Source organism: Channa argus, chromosome 10 (assembly GCF_033026475.1).
Source record: "Channa argus isolate prfri chromosome 10, Channa argus male v1.0, whole genome shotgun sequence".
Taxonomy (NCBI): domain Eukaryota; kingdom Metazoa; phylum Chordata; class Actinopteri; order Anabantiformes; family Channidae; genus Channa; species Channa argus.
Window position 1 is genome coordinate 20,210,536 of NC_090206.1, and position 12,360 is coordinate 20,222,895.

Here is a 12,360-nt window from a genome sequence, read left to right on the forward strand (position 1 = left end):
CGCAAATAAAACAGATTTTTTTCCCTTATCCCCAAATCAAATCCAACCCCACAAGTAATTCAATTTATTTGAAAAAAAAAAAGTATTAACTGTAGTATTAAAGTAGTATATAAAGTATTAGCAGTAGTAACTGCACACAGTAAAATCTAATTAGACAACCCTATTTACTAACAACGTTTTAAACCACATTTTCTATGTGTATGTGCACACATGAATGTGTTTAATTTTTCTTTTTTATTGTTTTTAATATTGTGTGGGTTTGCCTATACAGTATATAGGCACAGCATGCTCACGTATTTGTTGTGCGTCTGTCTGTCGGTTGTTTGTGAGTCTGGATATGTGTATATCTCCATGTGTGTTTACACGTCTGTAGGTGTGCGTGTGTATGTAGAAGTTTTACTTTCACTGTGAGGAAGATGTTTAGTTCGATGTCAACTGTTCTCTTCGAATTAGGGTAAGAGTTTGGCGTTTACAGTAGTTATGATGCATACGCTTACGGTAAGATGCTAGGGGCTGAATTATGTCAATAAGTGTCCTCCCCGCTATAGCAAGACCAACAATGTGTGTTTGTGTTTAGCGGTCCAATCTGATTAAAATGATGTTCAGCAGACAGGCATCCCAGTCCCATATTGCCGTGGTAACCTCAATTAGTCATTGCTGAGACGGCAGCTGCTGAACAGCGAGCTCCTTCACTGTTTTCTATCCCTCTCTTTTTTTCAGCGTTCATTAAACCAGGCTGGCCAGTTCAGATGAAATTTGTACTTTTCAGTAGTGGATTCAAAGTGTTTTGCAGGGCTTCGGAAATGAGCCTTTGTTGTTTCAGACCTATAGGTTTTCAGTGTTAGGATGTCTGAATTGCCTCTGAGCGTTTTAAACCTATAATGTTCAAGCATTGTCTGTTTTGACCACAGCGCTGTGGTTTTTAAGAGCTAGATTCAGGTCAGACTTTATTCATCTAAATCACACACAATCGGTTTATAAGACCTGCACCGAGAAGGAAGCTCAGTGTAAATGTTTGTGACAATCCTATATCGTTTTCATAGCTGAAGTGTGTTACATGACTTCCTTAATATTTAGGTTCATACCCCACATGTATGTGGAGGAGACACAATACAAGAATCGTTTTTTCCAGCGTAATGGGATCCACCAGACTGCAGTGCTGCAAAAATACAAAAATACTGTTCATTTATATTCATGGAGGTTCATACTGTCATTCACCAAACACTGATATCACAGTTGTTTGGTAACGTGTTTCAGTAAAGTTCACTGTTTACTTTGCACAATGGTAAATAATGTGAAACACCAAACTGTCACTGTGCTGTCAGCAGGTACAGTATAGCATCTTTTTCTCCTGTATTGTCTCTTTCCTTTCCTTCATTTTTCCAACAACCTTTCTGCATCCCTTTCCATCTTCTTCTGTCCAACCATTCATCATCACCCCCCCCCCCACACACACACACACACACAGACCCTATGTCTGTTTTTTCTCAGTGCATTTATCCATCCATCTACTCATAGCTTCCACTGCATCTGCCTTTCTTTATCATTTTTTTTCTCCGTCCACGTCCATCCCTGCATCCCTTGGTCGGTCTCTGGCTGATGAATAACAGTAGATGCACTCCCTTTGACCCGAAGGGATATTACTGTGGCATTTAGTAAAGGGCAGCACATTAATACACAACAAACACACTCTGTCTCTCTCGCCCACATGCGCACACGTTCATTTAACACGGGGCATATACATTCCACTTTGATGGGTTGTTAATGAGGTCACAGTGAAGGACTTATGCACGTTCTCCTATTTGTCTTACTGTCACTTTGTCTCCCTACTCTTTTTTTTTTTAAATCTAAAACCCTCTTACTTTACCCATCTCTTGTATTGTTTCAGTTTTTCATTTTCAGTATTTTTCCATCTGCTTTCCAGCCTGCATCTTTATGTCCACCCTGCTGAGACTCATCCTCCTGTTTGCATTCCTCTATCTATTCTCTCTCTTTTTTTGCTGTTTATTTTCTAATCCAATTTCCCTGATTTATTGTGGGTTGTACCCCCTGTCCGGTTGTCATCTGGGAAGGTGCAAGTGTGTGCCCATACAAATGTGTTTCTGGATAAATCAGATTTTATGTTGAGGTCCTTGTTTATTTATTTATTTAGTCACAAGGATGCATGCAAATGAGGCAAAACACACCGTGGTCAATAATTTTACATTTTATGAGATTGTATTAATGCACCAAACATGCAATAATGGAGGATTTAAATACAATAGTTAAGGCTACAGTGTGCAATTTTTGAAACACTTTTTTAATGTTCCAAAATTTTACTTAATGTGGAAAGCCCCTGTTGATACCTCCCATCAATATTTATTGAACAGCTCTGGCACTGGAGATATTTACTTTTAAATGTTGTTGAGCAAGGCTCACTCTTCAAATCCTATGGAGAATTTCAATGATTTTTGCTTCATTAGTAAGTGGGGGCATTCTTATTTGTTGTAATAATGACTAAAGCTGTGCAGAATGTGGTGGAACAGTGCAGAAGAAGCACAGTCAAAGCATGGAGAAGGCAGGCTGGGTGAAGCAAAGTGGAGTCTCAAAAGTCTGTTTACAATGAGTCTTATTGTAAAAATATTTTTGTCATGACAGGGCATCTTATAGGTGTAGGTATTCAACGACGGAAACCTCACACGTACTAAAACCTGTAAGTCCGATCCCCAAAACTATGGTGACTAATTAATTTACCCTTTAAGCAGAAACAAATGCTTAAATGCAATACACAAGATAACCAACCCAGGCGGAGATCGCTCAAATATCATCCCAGGGACTGGCACCGGTCCCTGGCCTTCAATGGTACAACTGCATTAACTGAGCAAACAGTGCCACGTTGAGGGTCTGCAGAACTGTTCTGGTCAGACTGTGGTGGGTAAATACTGTACTTAAGCGATTCTGGACAGTTAGAGTTGAATGGTGGCAGGATGTTCTGCCTAGCCATGCGGTTTGAGGCGGTTTACAATGAATTTTAAAATTAGGGCAGATACGATGAGGCCATTTGCAAAGCTCAGGCTAATGCAGTGAGACGATGGCACATAGAGAGGAATATATAGACGCTTGTGATAAAATGATCCCCAGGTTTGAAGCTGAGCCTCGTCTGCGTCTAACCACAACACAGAGACAATGTCTACACAGTGGTTAGCATTGTGTTCAGACATATAATTCTATGAATCTCTGTTTCTTTCCCCTATTTTCAATCTTAAAAATGTTCTCTCTTTCTGTTTCTCGTGGTCCTTCTTTTGATCCCCTTTCTCTACTTGTGTCTTTCATTTTAACACTTTATATAACTCTCATTTAGACTTTCCGTTCTGAGCTACTTTGCTTGTCCCTCTCTGTCTTCATCGGCCTCTCTTTTTTGCTTCCCTTCTCTATTTCTTCCAGTGGTTCTCGCACTCTGTCCGTCCGTCTGTCCATCTGTCATCTTCAAAGGCGTGGCCCACGTCAAGTTAACAAGACCAGGCAAGGATAATTCCCTGACTCACTCTGTGGTTTACTTTACCCCTCTGTTCTCCCACCCTTTAACTCCATCCCTCTATCATGCTTTACTGCCCTCTCCTCCGTTCTGCCGTTCAGCTGTGTCTCATGATCTTTTCATTTTGACTGCCTCTCTCCATCTATATTACTCTCCTTTTGTTCCTCTGGCGGGAAACCTGTTATATCCAGTAACCCCTTATTGTCTTGTCTGGTATTTCTTGCAAGCCTTCCATCCAGCATCAGTCCGTCCTTCTGTTTTTCTGGCTATCTCTATCTATGTCTGTCTCTCAAGCAATCACTCCGTCCTATACTTCCATATGTCCCTCTGCTTGAACTCTTCTCCTGTCTTTATTTAACCCAGACTCTATCACTCCCCATCTGTGCCAGTGCTGGATTAGATTCAAGCTTTCTTTTCCATTCTTTCATTTTATCCTTCCTTCCACCACCACTACATGTTGTGTACTCTACTGCAAACATGACCCCATATTCTGGTTAAGGTCATATTTGAAGTAATATGTGTGGTTTCCACACTTCTTCCCACGCCGATCACAGAACCAACCCTATTTATGAGAAGAAGAAAAAACAAGAATGGAACACAAATGGAAAGTTCAATAGTGCAAAAATGTCCAGTAATAGACAAGTTCAACTGTTTGGTAGCAAGCAAGGTAGCGTCTTGGCCCACATCTGCCCTGCCATCAACTCTATATATGAAAGATAGATGCATTCTAAGTGACTTTATACTTTGAGTATGCTATAGCAGGTGTGGAACAAAGTCGATTTACAAAACAAAAATTCATGGCAGTAAACTTGTAACAGAGTATCTCAAGAAACATTGCTGAATTTGTTTATCACATCATAGCACTGGCAGTGTCACTATAAAGGTAAACCTGGGAATCCTTCTCAATACACAGCATGCCAGGCACAAAATGCCCTTTGGTCCTTACATATTAAAGCCACACAGAACACACTGACTACAGGGTTGATGCACACTATTCACCTGCAGCCCAAAGTGCATGACCTAGTGGACCGCACGTGTGAACCAGAGAGGCTGACAAATGTATGAACACATTCATGTGTACAGACAGTATAAGTAGAACCACATGGGGGTCGGCTGTTCAGGTCAGTATTAAGTATATCTGGCCGTTAACACTTTAACACTTTTCCAGCATGCAAAGACCGGATCATTTTTCAGCTTAAAGTCACAAGTGAAATAAATATGATTGACATGTACCATGTACATAGATTTTAGGTGTGGAGGCCTGCTCCACATGTGTGCAAGTTGAAGTCAAACTGGTCACAATTTAGCTAATTTTCTCTGCTTGCTGCTCAGCCTTTTATAGCGTGTTTACAAATCGGTTGCAAAAGGCATAATGCACAGTGGAACCGTGTTGCTCACTGCTGTTGTTGGTGTAGAGGACTGTGTATATATCCAAACACCAACAAATTAACGGCAGTTGGCAACACAGCATTTGCAAGCAAAAGTAAAATAAACTGCAAAAAATCATGACCCCTGTGGTGTCCATAGCAATACAAAGAATAAATGTATATTAGATGTAGAAATCATGATTAAAATATCTGAAAAGTTTTCTTCTCCCACAGGATATTTGCAGGTTTTATAACATAATGTAACATGCTAATCCAAAAGTTAAATTTGTAATGAGCAGTCTCCATATTATCATCAGAAACAGTAGAGCTACCATTACATCCTGCTTCTCCTTCACCCTTGTCCCTGTCCACAGAGACAATAGAACAGAGTGAAGCCAAAACCCCAAAGCCAAACGTCACAGCAAATCGATGATTGAAATATACAGGAAGAAGAATGGAGAGTAGATGAGAAAGCAATAAACTTCATCTTCTCTCCTCCTTCATCTCTCTTTCTATCTGTCTTCTGTCACTTCTTATTTTCTCCCTAACCCCGATTTCTGTCTTAATTCATTCAATTACACTAACATTGGTCTCTCTCTCTCTCTGTGTCTCTACTTTTGTTTTAAAATACTGGCTACTGGATTCACTGGTAAAAACATGTTTAGTATGAATAAAATACCGTGAAGTAACTTTTCATACTTCGGTCAGGATGGCTGGCTGTCTGGTGCTATGGTTCCTCATTATTATGTCCTAATTATTATGTTTTTTTAGGTTATTTTGTGTCTTTCCATGCTGGACTACACTGTCCATCATCTGCCAATGGACAGAACTTAGGGATCTTTAGCTGTATTTGGATACCAGTGCCCTGGTGCAATAAACCTAGCTTTTCTACACTTTACCAAACAATAGCATGCGGTCACTCATCATGCCAGTAGTCTTTTTCATTATTGGTATTTATTTAATTGCCACGGCAATGAGTAGATTGTGTTGACAAATGACAGTGTTCCACGTTTGGCGTGGTTTGCACTGCTGTCTGTGCTCGTGTTACACAGTGAACCCATGACAATATGGTATCATGTATCCCTCTCACATCTCTCACACTCTTTCTTGCAGGCAGTAGAGACAGAGAAGCAGACAGAATCAATAGGAGCCAATCAGCACCAGACAAAGATGGACGTATAGGCCCCGTCTCTCTCTCTGTCCACTTCAGCATAAAGTCAGTTAATCCTTTCCTTCTGTCTCTTTCTTCTCTCTCCTCATTCTTTATAGTTACTTCCTTCTCTCTTTTCTCATTGCTATACACCTTCTGACCCCTTTGTGTAGGTTTTGTGTGATCCTCTAAAAGAATGTTTTACAGGTGTCACATTAGAGTTTTTTTCATATAGCCTGAAACACAATGTACACAGTATGGCTTTTATTATTTAGAATTATTTTTTCTTCTGTTAATATTTAATATTTGAAAATGTTGGACGAATACAGTACAGTACTTAAAATATGATCACCTTTACCTGCATTACCTCCGATATTACAATAGGCTACTATAGATCACCCATTCCTGTAAAATTTCTGTAATTTCTGTTTCTGTATTTAATGCTGTATAATATTCAGACTTATTGAATAAGTTTACACAGTTTTATTTAAAGTGACGTCTGTTCAGTTTCTTTTGTTAAATTCAAGGTCTTGTAATGGTTGAGATCATGTTTATTTGTTTTTAAAGGAGAGAGCAGCTATTGATCTGTCGCTTTGAGAGAGAGAGAGAGAGAGAAAGAGAGAGAGAGAGCGAGAGAGAGAGAATGAGAGAGACAGGAGGCACAATAAATGTTGTACTAACCAGTACTTAAAGACATCAGATCCTTGAAACCCTCGGCTCTTTATGTTTGTACTGCATGTAAGCCTCCCTTTGGTATTCTTAAATACACTTGAAATACCTTGAACCTTTGACACATCTTGTCAAAGTCAAACAAAATGACTGCTTTATTACATGGACTATAACTTTTTGTGAATATGTATTTGAATATTTATTGGGTATATATTCCTAAACATAATTTGGAGTGCGCTGTTAAGTCCTTGTGTTATCCAGGCCGAACAACAGCACCAGCTGTGCAGAGAATTTAGCTTCTAAATATTATTAAATGAGGGTTGCTCTTCAAATCTGTAAGAGAATTCTGGTTATTTCTACTTGATTAGTCAGTTTTGGAACATTATTTTTATATTATATTATTGTAAATTTATAAAGTTGACGAGCTGAAGTGCTGGACAGACTGTTGTGGAGCAAGAATGGCAGATCAGAAAGTATGTGTGTGAGTGTGTGTGTGTGTGTGTTTGGGTGTGTGTGTGTGTGTGTGTATGAGACCTACCTATACACAGTTGTTGGTGGGTAGTTGGCGATGTCGTAAATGAGTCGTATATGTCCCTGGTACAGCTCAAGAGCCAAGGGGTCATGGTCCTCCTTATACAACAAAATGCCATTGTCTTTATCTGTAGCCACCTGGAGGGACAAGATAGTTTAATGTTCTCAGTGGCTATTTTGTTACTGGAAACTATCACTGCAGTACCTTCCTTTTTGTATTGCTGGCATATTCTGTTTGGCTGCAGCTAAAGTGACTAACCTGTAAGCAATAAGCTAAAAGTGAGCTTTCACTAGTTACATTGTACCAATGTAACGTCATCAGCTTGTTTTTTGACACTTTAAAACTTGGTGACATTGACACATCTTTACACCATTGTTAGCTACAGCCCTGTTTTAATCCACACATTTTTTCCAGCTTTGCAATGTACCTACATAGCCGTCTGGTACTTGTTTAAAACGTCAGCTGCAAATCAGCATTTTCAAATCAAACAAAAATTTAAAAAATACGTATATATACTCACGTTCTTAAAAAACTATAAATGTACATGAGTAAAGGAGGAGAAAATGTAAATTCCACCACACACACTTTCCTAAATGAGGTCACTCGGCCTCCCTCCCACACAGACACACTTGACATGTCACGCTTGCTTGCATGCTCTGCTGAGCGCTAACTAACTAGCGAGTTGGAAATGGGGCCAAGGGGCCAAAGCACTTAACACTCTGGTTTCAATGGAGCATAGCCAAGTCAACACCTGCTAACAAGGTGCTGGAGAAAAGGCGAAACAGGAAAATAAAAGGAGGGAGAGATGAAGAGAACAAAAGAGAATGTGGAAGGGGGATGGGTGAAGAGAGAACTAGGGATGCAGACAGAAAGAAAGGAGCAAAAGAAAAGATGAAAATACATTGATTTATAAAGTGTTGTGGCTTTCTTTCCCTTCTTTTTTGCATTTTCCTCCTCTTGCTTTAGAGTCAAGGCCTCTTGGTCGAGGTTTAACAGCCTTGGCCCCGATATTGAAAGCTCCTGGCAGGACCACAGAAGCACACACACACCCACACAGACACACACACACACTCAGACAAATCCAAATCCAAACAGGTGGTAAATATCAATTAGGCTGTCCTTCTTTTATTGTTTCTTTTTCACCTACTTGCACCCTCATTTCCAAAAAGCAGGAACATATGTCTCTATTAGAATGAGACTCTCAGGTGTCCAGAGTGTGTAGTCTGTGAGGACTAGCCTGAGTGTGTGTGCACGGGCACGAGTTCTCAGTGTGCCGTGGAAACAGAGGGCATAGCAGATGTTTGCTTTGCTTTGTCGGCACTAAGTCGTGGAACTCTATAGGCTTGACATGAACAACACACAGCTTTCTTTTAAGCAGCCTAAAACTAGTTTCCATGTAGCGAATCAAAACATGGCTTTGTGCCTCCAAAGGCTGATACATGATACAGTGTTGTGCTTTACAATTTTAAGGAAAAAAGGCTATTAAGGCGATTTACAGTTACAACATAAAATCAAATCTTGGTCAAAGGGGAAGGGGTCAAACGGCGACCATACCTGCAATGAAATATGAGCAGTCGGACGAAGTTTTGCACCTGGCAGCTCCACGTATCCCTCGCGACCCAGGAAGTGAACCGTGGTAATCTTATCACATTTGCTGCCGTAGAAACCGGGCATGCAGCGGCAGACGGGCTCCCCAGCAACCACCAGGCACTGGGCACCGTTCTGGCAGTCTGATTGGTCGCAGGGGCTGGTCTGCAGCAAGATCATTGGCGGAGGGTTCTCGCAGAACAGACCGCTGAGGGAGGAGGAGATTAAACAGGAGATAACTTATTCATAGGGCTTTAATGGGGTGATTTGTTGTGTCCGGGTCTGCTGATAAAAAGTTGTTTGGCACTAGTGTTGCATTTTTCCTCATTGCATTACATTTGTAGATTGAAGTGGGGAAGATGGAAGGTAATACTAATGTACAACGATATCAGCATGACATCTATATCTACTTTCCCCAGGAATTGTTCTTTGAATTTCCTCTTTTTATCCATAAGTATCTTTAGATGTGTTTTTTTTTCTCTTCTTTTCAGTTTCCTGTATCCATATGACTTCCTCCCTCTGTCTCTTTTTCTCTCTGCTTCTTGTGATGAATTTGTTTCTATCTTGCCAACAGTCTCCACTATAATTAACCAAATGGAGCTGCATCTGCTGCACACGCACACACACGCACACAGTGGGTCCAGACAGTCAAGTGTCTGATTATGAAGTACCATCTGTATCTCCTCCCAGTCTGGCCTGATTTACTGTCTCCATGATTTGTTGGCTCTCACCTGAAACCCTCCTTACAGATGCAAGTGTAACCGTTGACAGCATCGACACACTCCGCTCCGTGTTGACACTTATTCTCCAAACAGTCATTGTAGTCCTGCTCACAGTGTTGGCCCACGTAGCCTGGTAAACACTCACACCTACCGTGACATGGAAATAAGACTGGGATGAGTGTGTGTGGCAGGGTTTGCCTCATAATCACAGATGTTTAACTGTACAAAGAGGTGACAGAGGTGAGAGATTTCAGTTGTTTTTATATCACATGGTTCCAGTAAATGGTCTTGTGACGGACATCACACTTTCTAGTCACTTTTCTTTTTGGATAAGTTTGAGCTTTAAAATAGGTTCTACATTTACAAAACTGCTATCACATTGTTTAGTAAGGATGTATTGGTTCTGACACCCCCATCTCATAAGTCTGGAAGTGGCAGGTACAAAGTTCTCATTTCACATTAGTGTATAAAGTTCTAAGAATTTAGTAGCAAAACAAATGTGCTGTGAAAAATATACTAAATTTGAACAGAATTTTGAAAATAAACCAGTGTTCCTCCGTGTGTATTTCCCTGAGGCCAATGGTGTTTAGCTATGATCAGTTTTCTTCCTCAGGTTTCGAAAAAAGCTAGCTTTTAACTTTTTGACCCACTTTAATGCCCTATGACCCCTTTTAGTGCTGAACTGTCACTCACCTGTAACTGCGACCAACATGGACACATTTTGAATCATGCTGACAGGGGTCAAAACCATCGAGACAGGGGTCAACCACCTCCTCACACAGGTCACCTGGTGACAGAGTTAGTAAAATATTACTTTAGCGATTAAAAAAACTTAGCATGTACAGCTACATCCACAGTGTGTGTGGGTGGGTGTGTGTGTTTGTGGGACGGTGTATTTGAGCTGTCGCTGAAAACACTGGCCACTGGTGTCAAACTTGAAGATCAATTCAAAACAAAACCTTGCAGTAGGAAACAAAGAGGAAAAGCAATAGAAAGACACAATAAATACATAAGAAGAGGGAGCATTTATGAGAGGAGGCTCATGCTAAGAGGACGAGGGGTGGAAAAAGATATTTTACACGTGTCTTTACTGTCCAGATATCGTATGGTAGAAGTCTCTTTTTTATTTAAACACACACCAAGGAAATGGCATTATCAGCTTTTTCTCAAGGCCGATGGTGAAGGAGGTTTATAGTCTGTGACACAACTGCGGCCTTACTTTGCACACACATGCACACACACTCACCAATCACAGGGTTAACAGTGTGTGTGTGTGTAAAAGCTGTAGCGGATGTTGGTCATATAAAGGAAGAGGGGATTGAGAAAGGTCAAACACATTTCCATCGTTCTCTGCCTGCTTTAATCTAATCCTGCTGCCACCCTGTCTGTCTCCACCACCCTTTTCTCAAGTGTGTTGTCCTGGGCTCCAGTGTTAATTTAAATGGTCTGTGTACACAGAGACTTTGAAGCAAGCAACAGTATTTTGCACTTTTGACACTTAGTTAAAGATGCCAACACTAATTTGTCAGCATGAAATTACCTGTGATACCTTATTATAATTACCATGCACAAATGAGACCATTGATGGGATGATTACTGAGGAAGATAAACATTTTAGGAACTGATATATCCACTGGCCTTCCCCATGGCAAGGCACTCTTTTATTATAGCCAGGCACTGTATTTACATAGTACAAATGCTTACTCTTATATAATACAAATGCCCCATACATCAGATTGTATGCAAACACCAAACAAACTGAAGCATGTTGTTGGGACATTTATTCTAAATACATATGTTCCAAGATAGATGTGTATTTGCACATCAGTGTATGGACTCGATATGGAGTTGATATTTAACTCCATTACCAACACTAATTACTGAGCTCTCCCGGTGTGACTTTTGCTGATATATGGTCTACAGAGGGTGAATCCTAATGTCCTTGTGACCAACATATTGTAGCACGATTGCAAAAGATAAAAGACAAAGTGACATTAAATTAAAGTTTATTCAGGTGCATTGATGTTTTTATTTAAATTGAGTCTTTTTCACGTCGGAATGAAGCTCCTCGTTTGCAGAACCCTTATGTGAGCTGTATAAAAGCTCTTGCGCCCTTAAATCTTGAGACCCCCCCCCACCTCCCGCACCTCTGCTGCAAATGTAATGTGACAGTCCTGGTTGCTGAGTTTGGAGAAAGCAGAGCAACTAGCGAAGGACTGTCCTCTTAATGTGACACCTGATTATTACGCTGTGGTTCACTGAGCTGAGTGGAAGTTCAGATCCAAAGGAACCAGCTGTGTGTGTGTGTGTGTGTGTGTGTGTGTGTGTGTGTGTGTCTAACAGCTGTATGTGGTAAGGTGGCTGGCAGTTTATCCAACTTTTCCGTGCCAACAATGATAATGACATGATGTGTGTGTATGTATATTGACTGAGATCCAGTGTCAAAGGGGACCAGCTGTGTGTGTGTGTGTGTGTGTGTGTGTGTGTGTGTGTGTGTGTGTGAGTGTGTGCGTGCCTCAGAGGACAGTGTCACAGATAGAAAAACTTAACTTCCCAGTCAGCAGTTTAGCTTGAACTTGCTGGACTCCACCAAGTGAGGTCTCTCTCTCTCTTCTCTCTCTCTCTCAGTCTGTCACTGCTTCTGCCCTTTACCGGCCCCTTCTTTACCTTCTTCCTAGCTTTGTTTATTTTTCCAGTTCCCTCTAGTACACAGTCCCTCTGCCATTTTGATGTAATTTTCCCCCTCTCTCTCCAACTCTCTGTCTCCTGTGTGATTGCTCTTTCAACCTCCTGTAGGAGCAGTTTCAGGTCACTGCAGA

At 40.8% G+C, this 12,360-nt stretch overlaps 1 protein-coding gene across 4 annotated transcripts in view; it reads right to left on the reverse strand.

Annotated features, from left to right (window-relative positions):
* slit3 (slit homolog 3 (Drosophila)) overlaps window positions 1–12,360 on the reverse strand; it is a 222,756-nt gene that overhangs the window by 6,938 nt on the left and 203,458 nt on the right. For all 4 annotated transcript variants that reach the window (XM_067518823.1, XM_067518822.1, XM_067518824.1 and 1 more), the window contains 4 exons: window positions 10,235–10,328; window positions 9,551–9,688; window positions 8,787–9,027; window positions 7,239–7,369 (listed from right to left, as the gene is read on the reverse strand). In XM_067518823.1, the coding sequence (XP_067374924.1) occupies window positions 7,239–7,369; window positions 8,787–9,027; window positions 9,551–9,688; window positions 10,235–10,328 (604 nt within the window). The remainder of the gene's footprint in view (window positions 1–7,238; window positions 7,370–8,786; window positions 9,028–9,550; window positions 9,689–10,234; window positions 10,329–12,360) is intronic.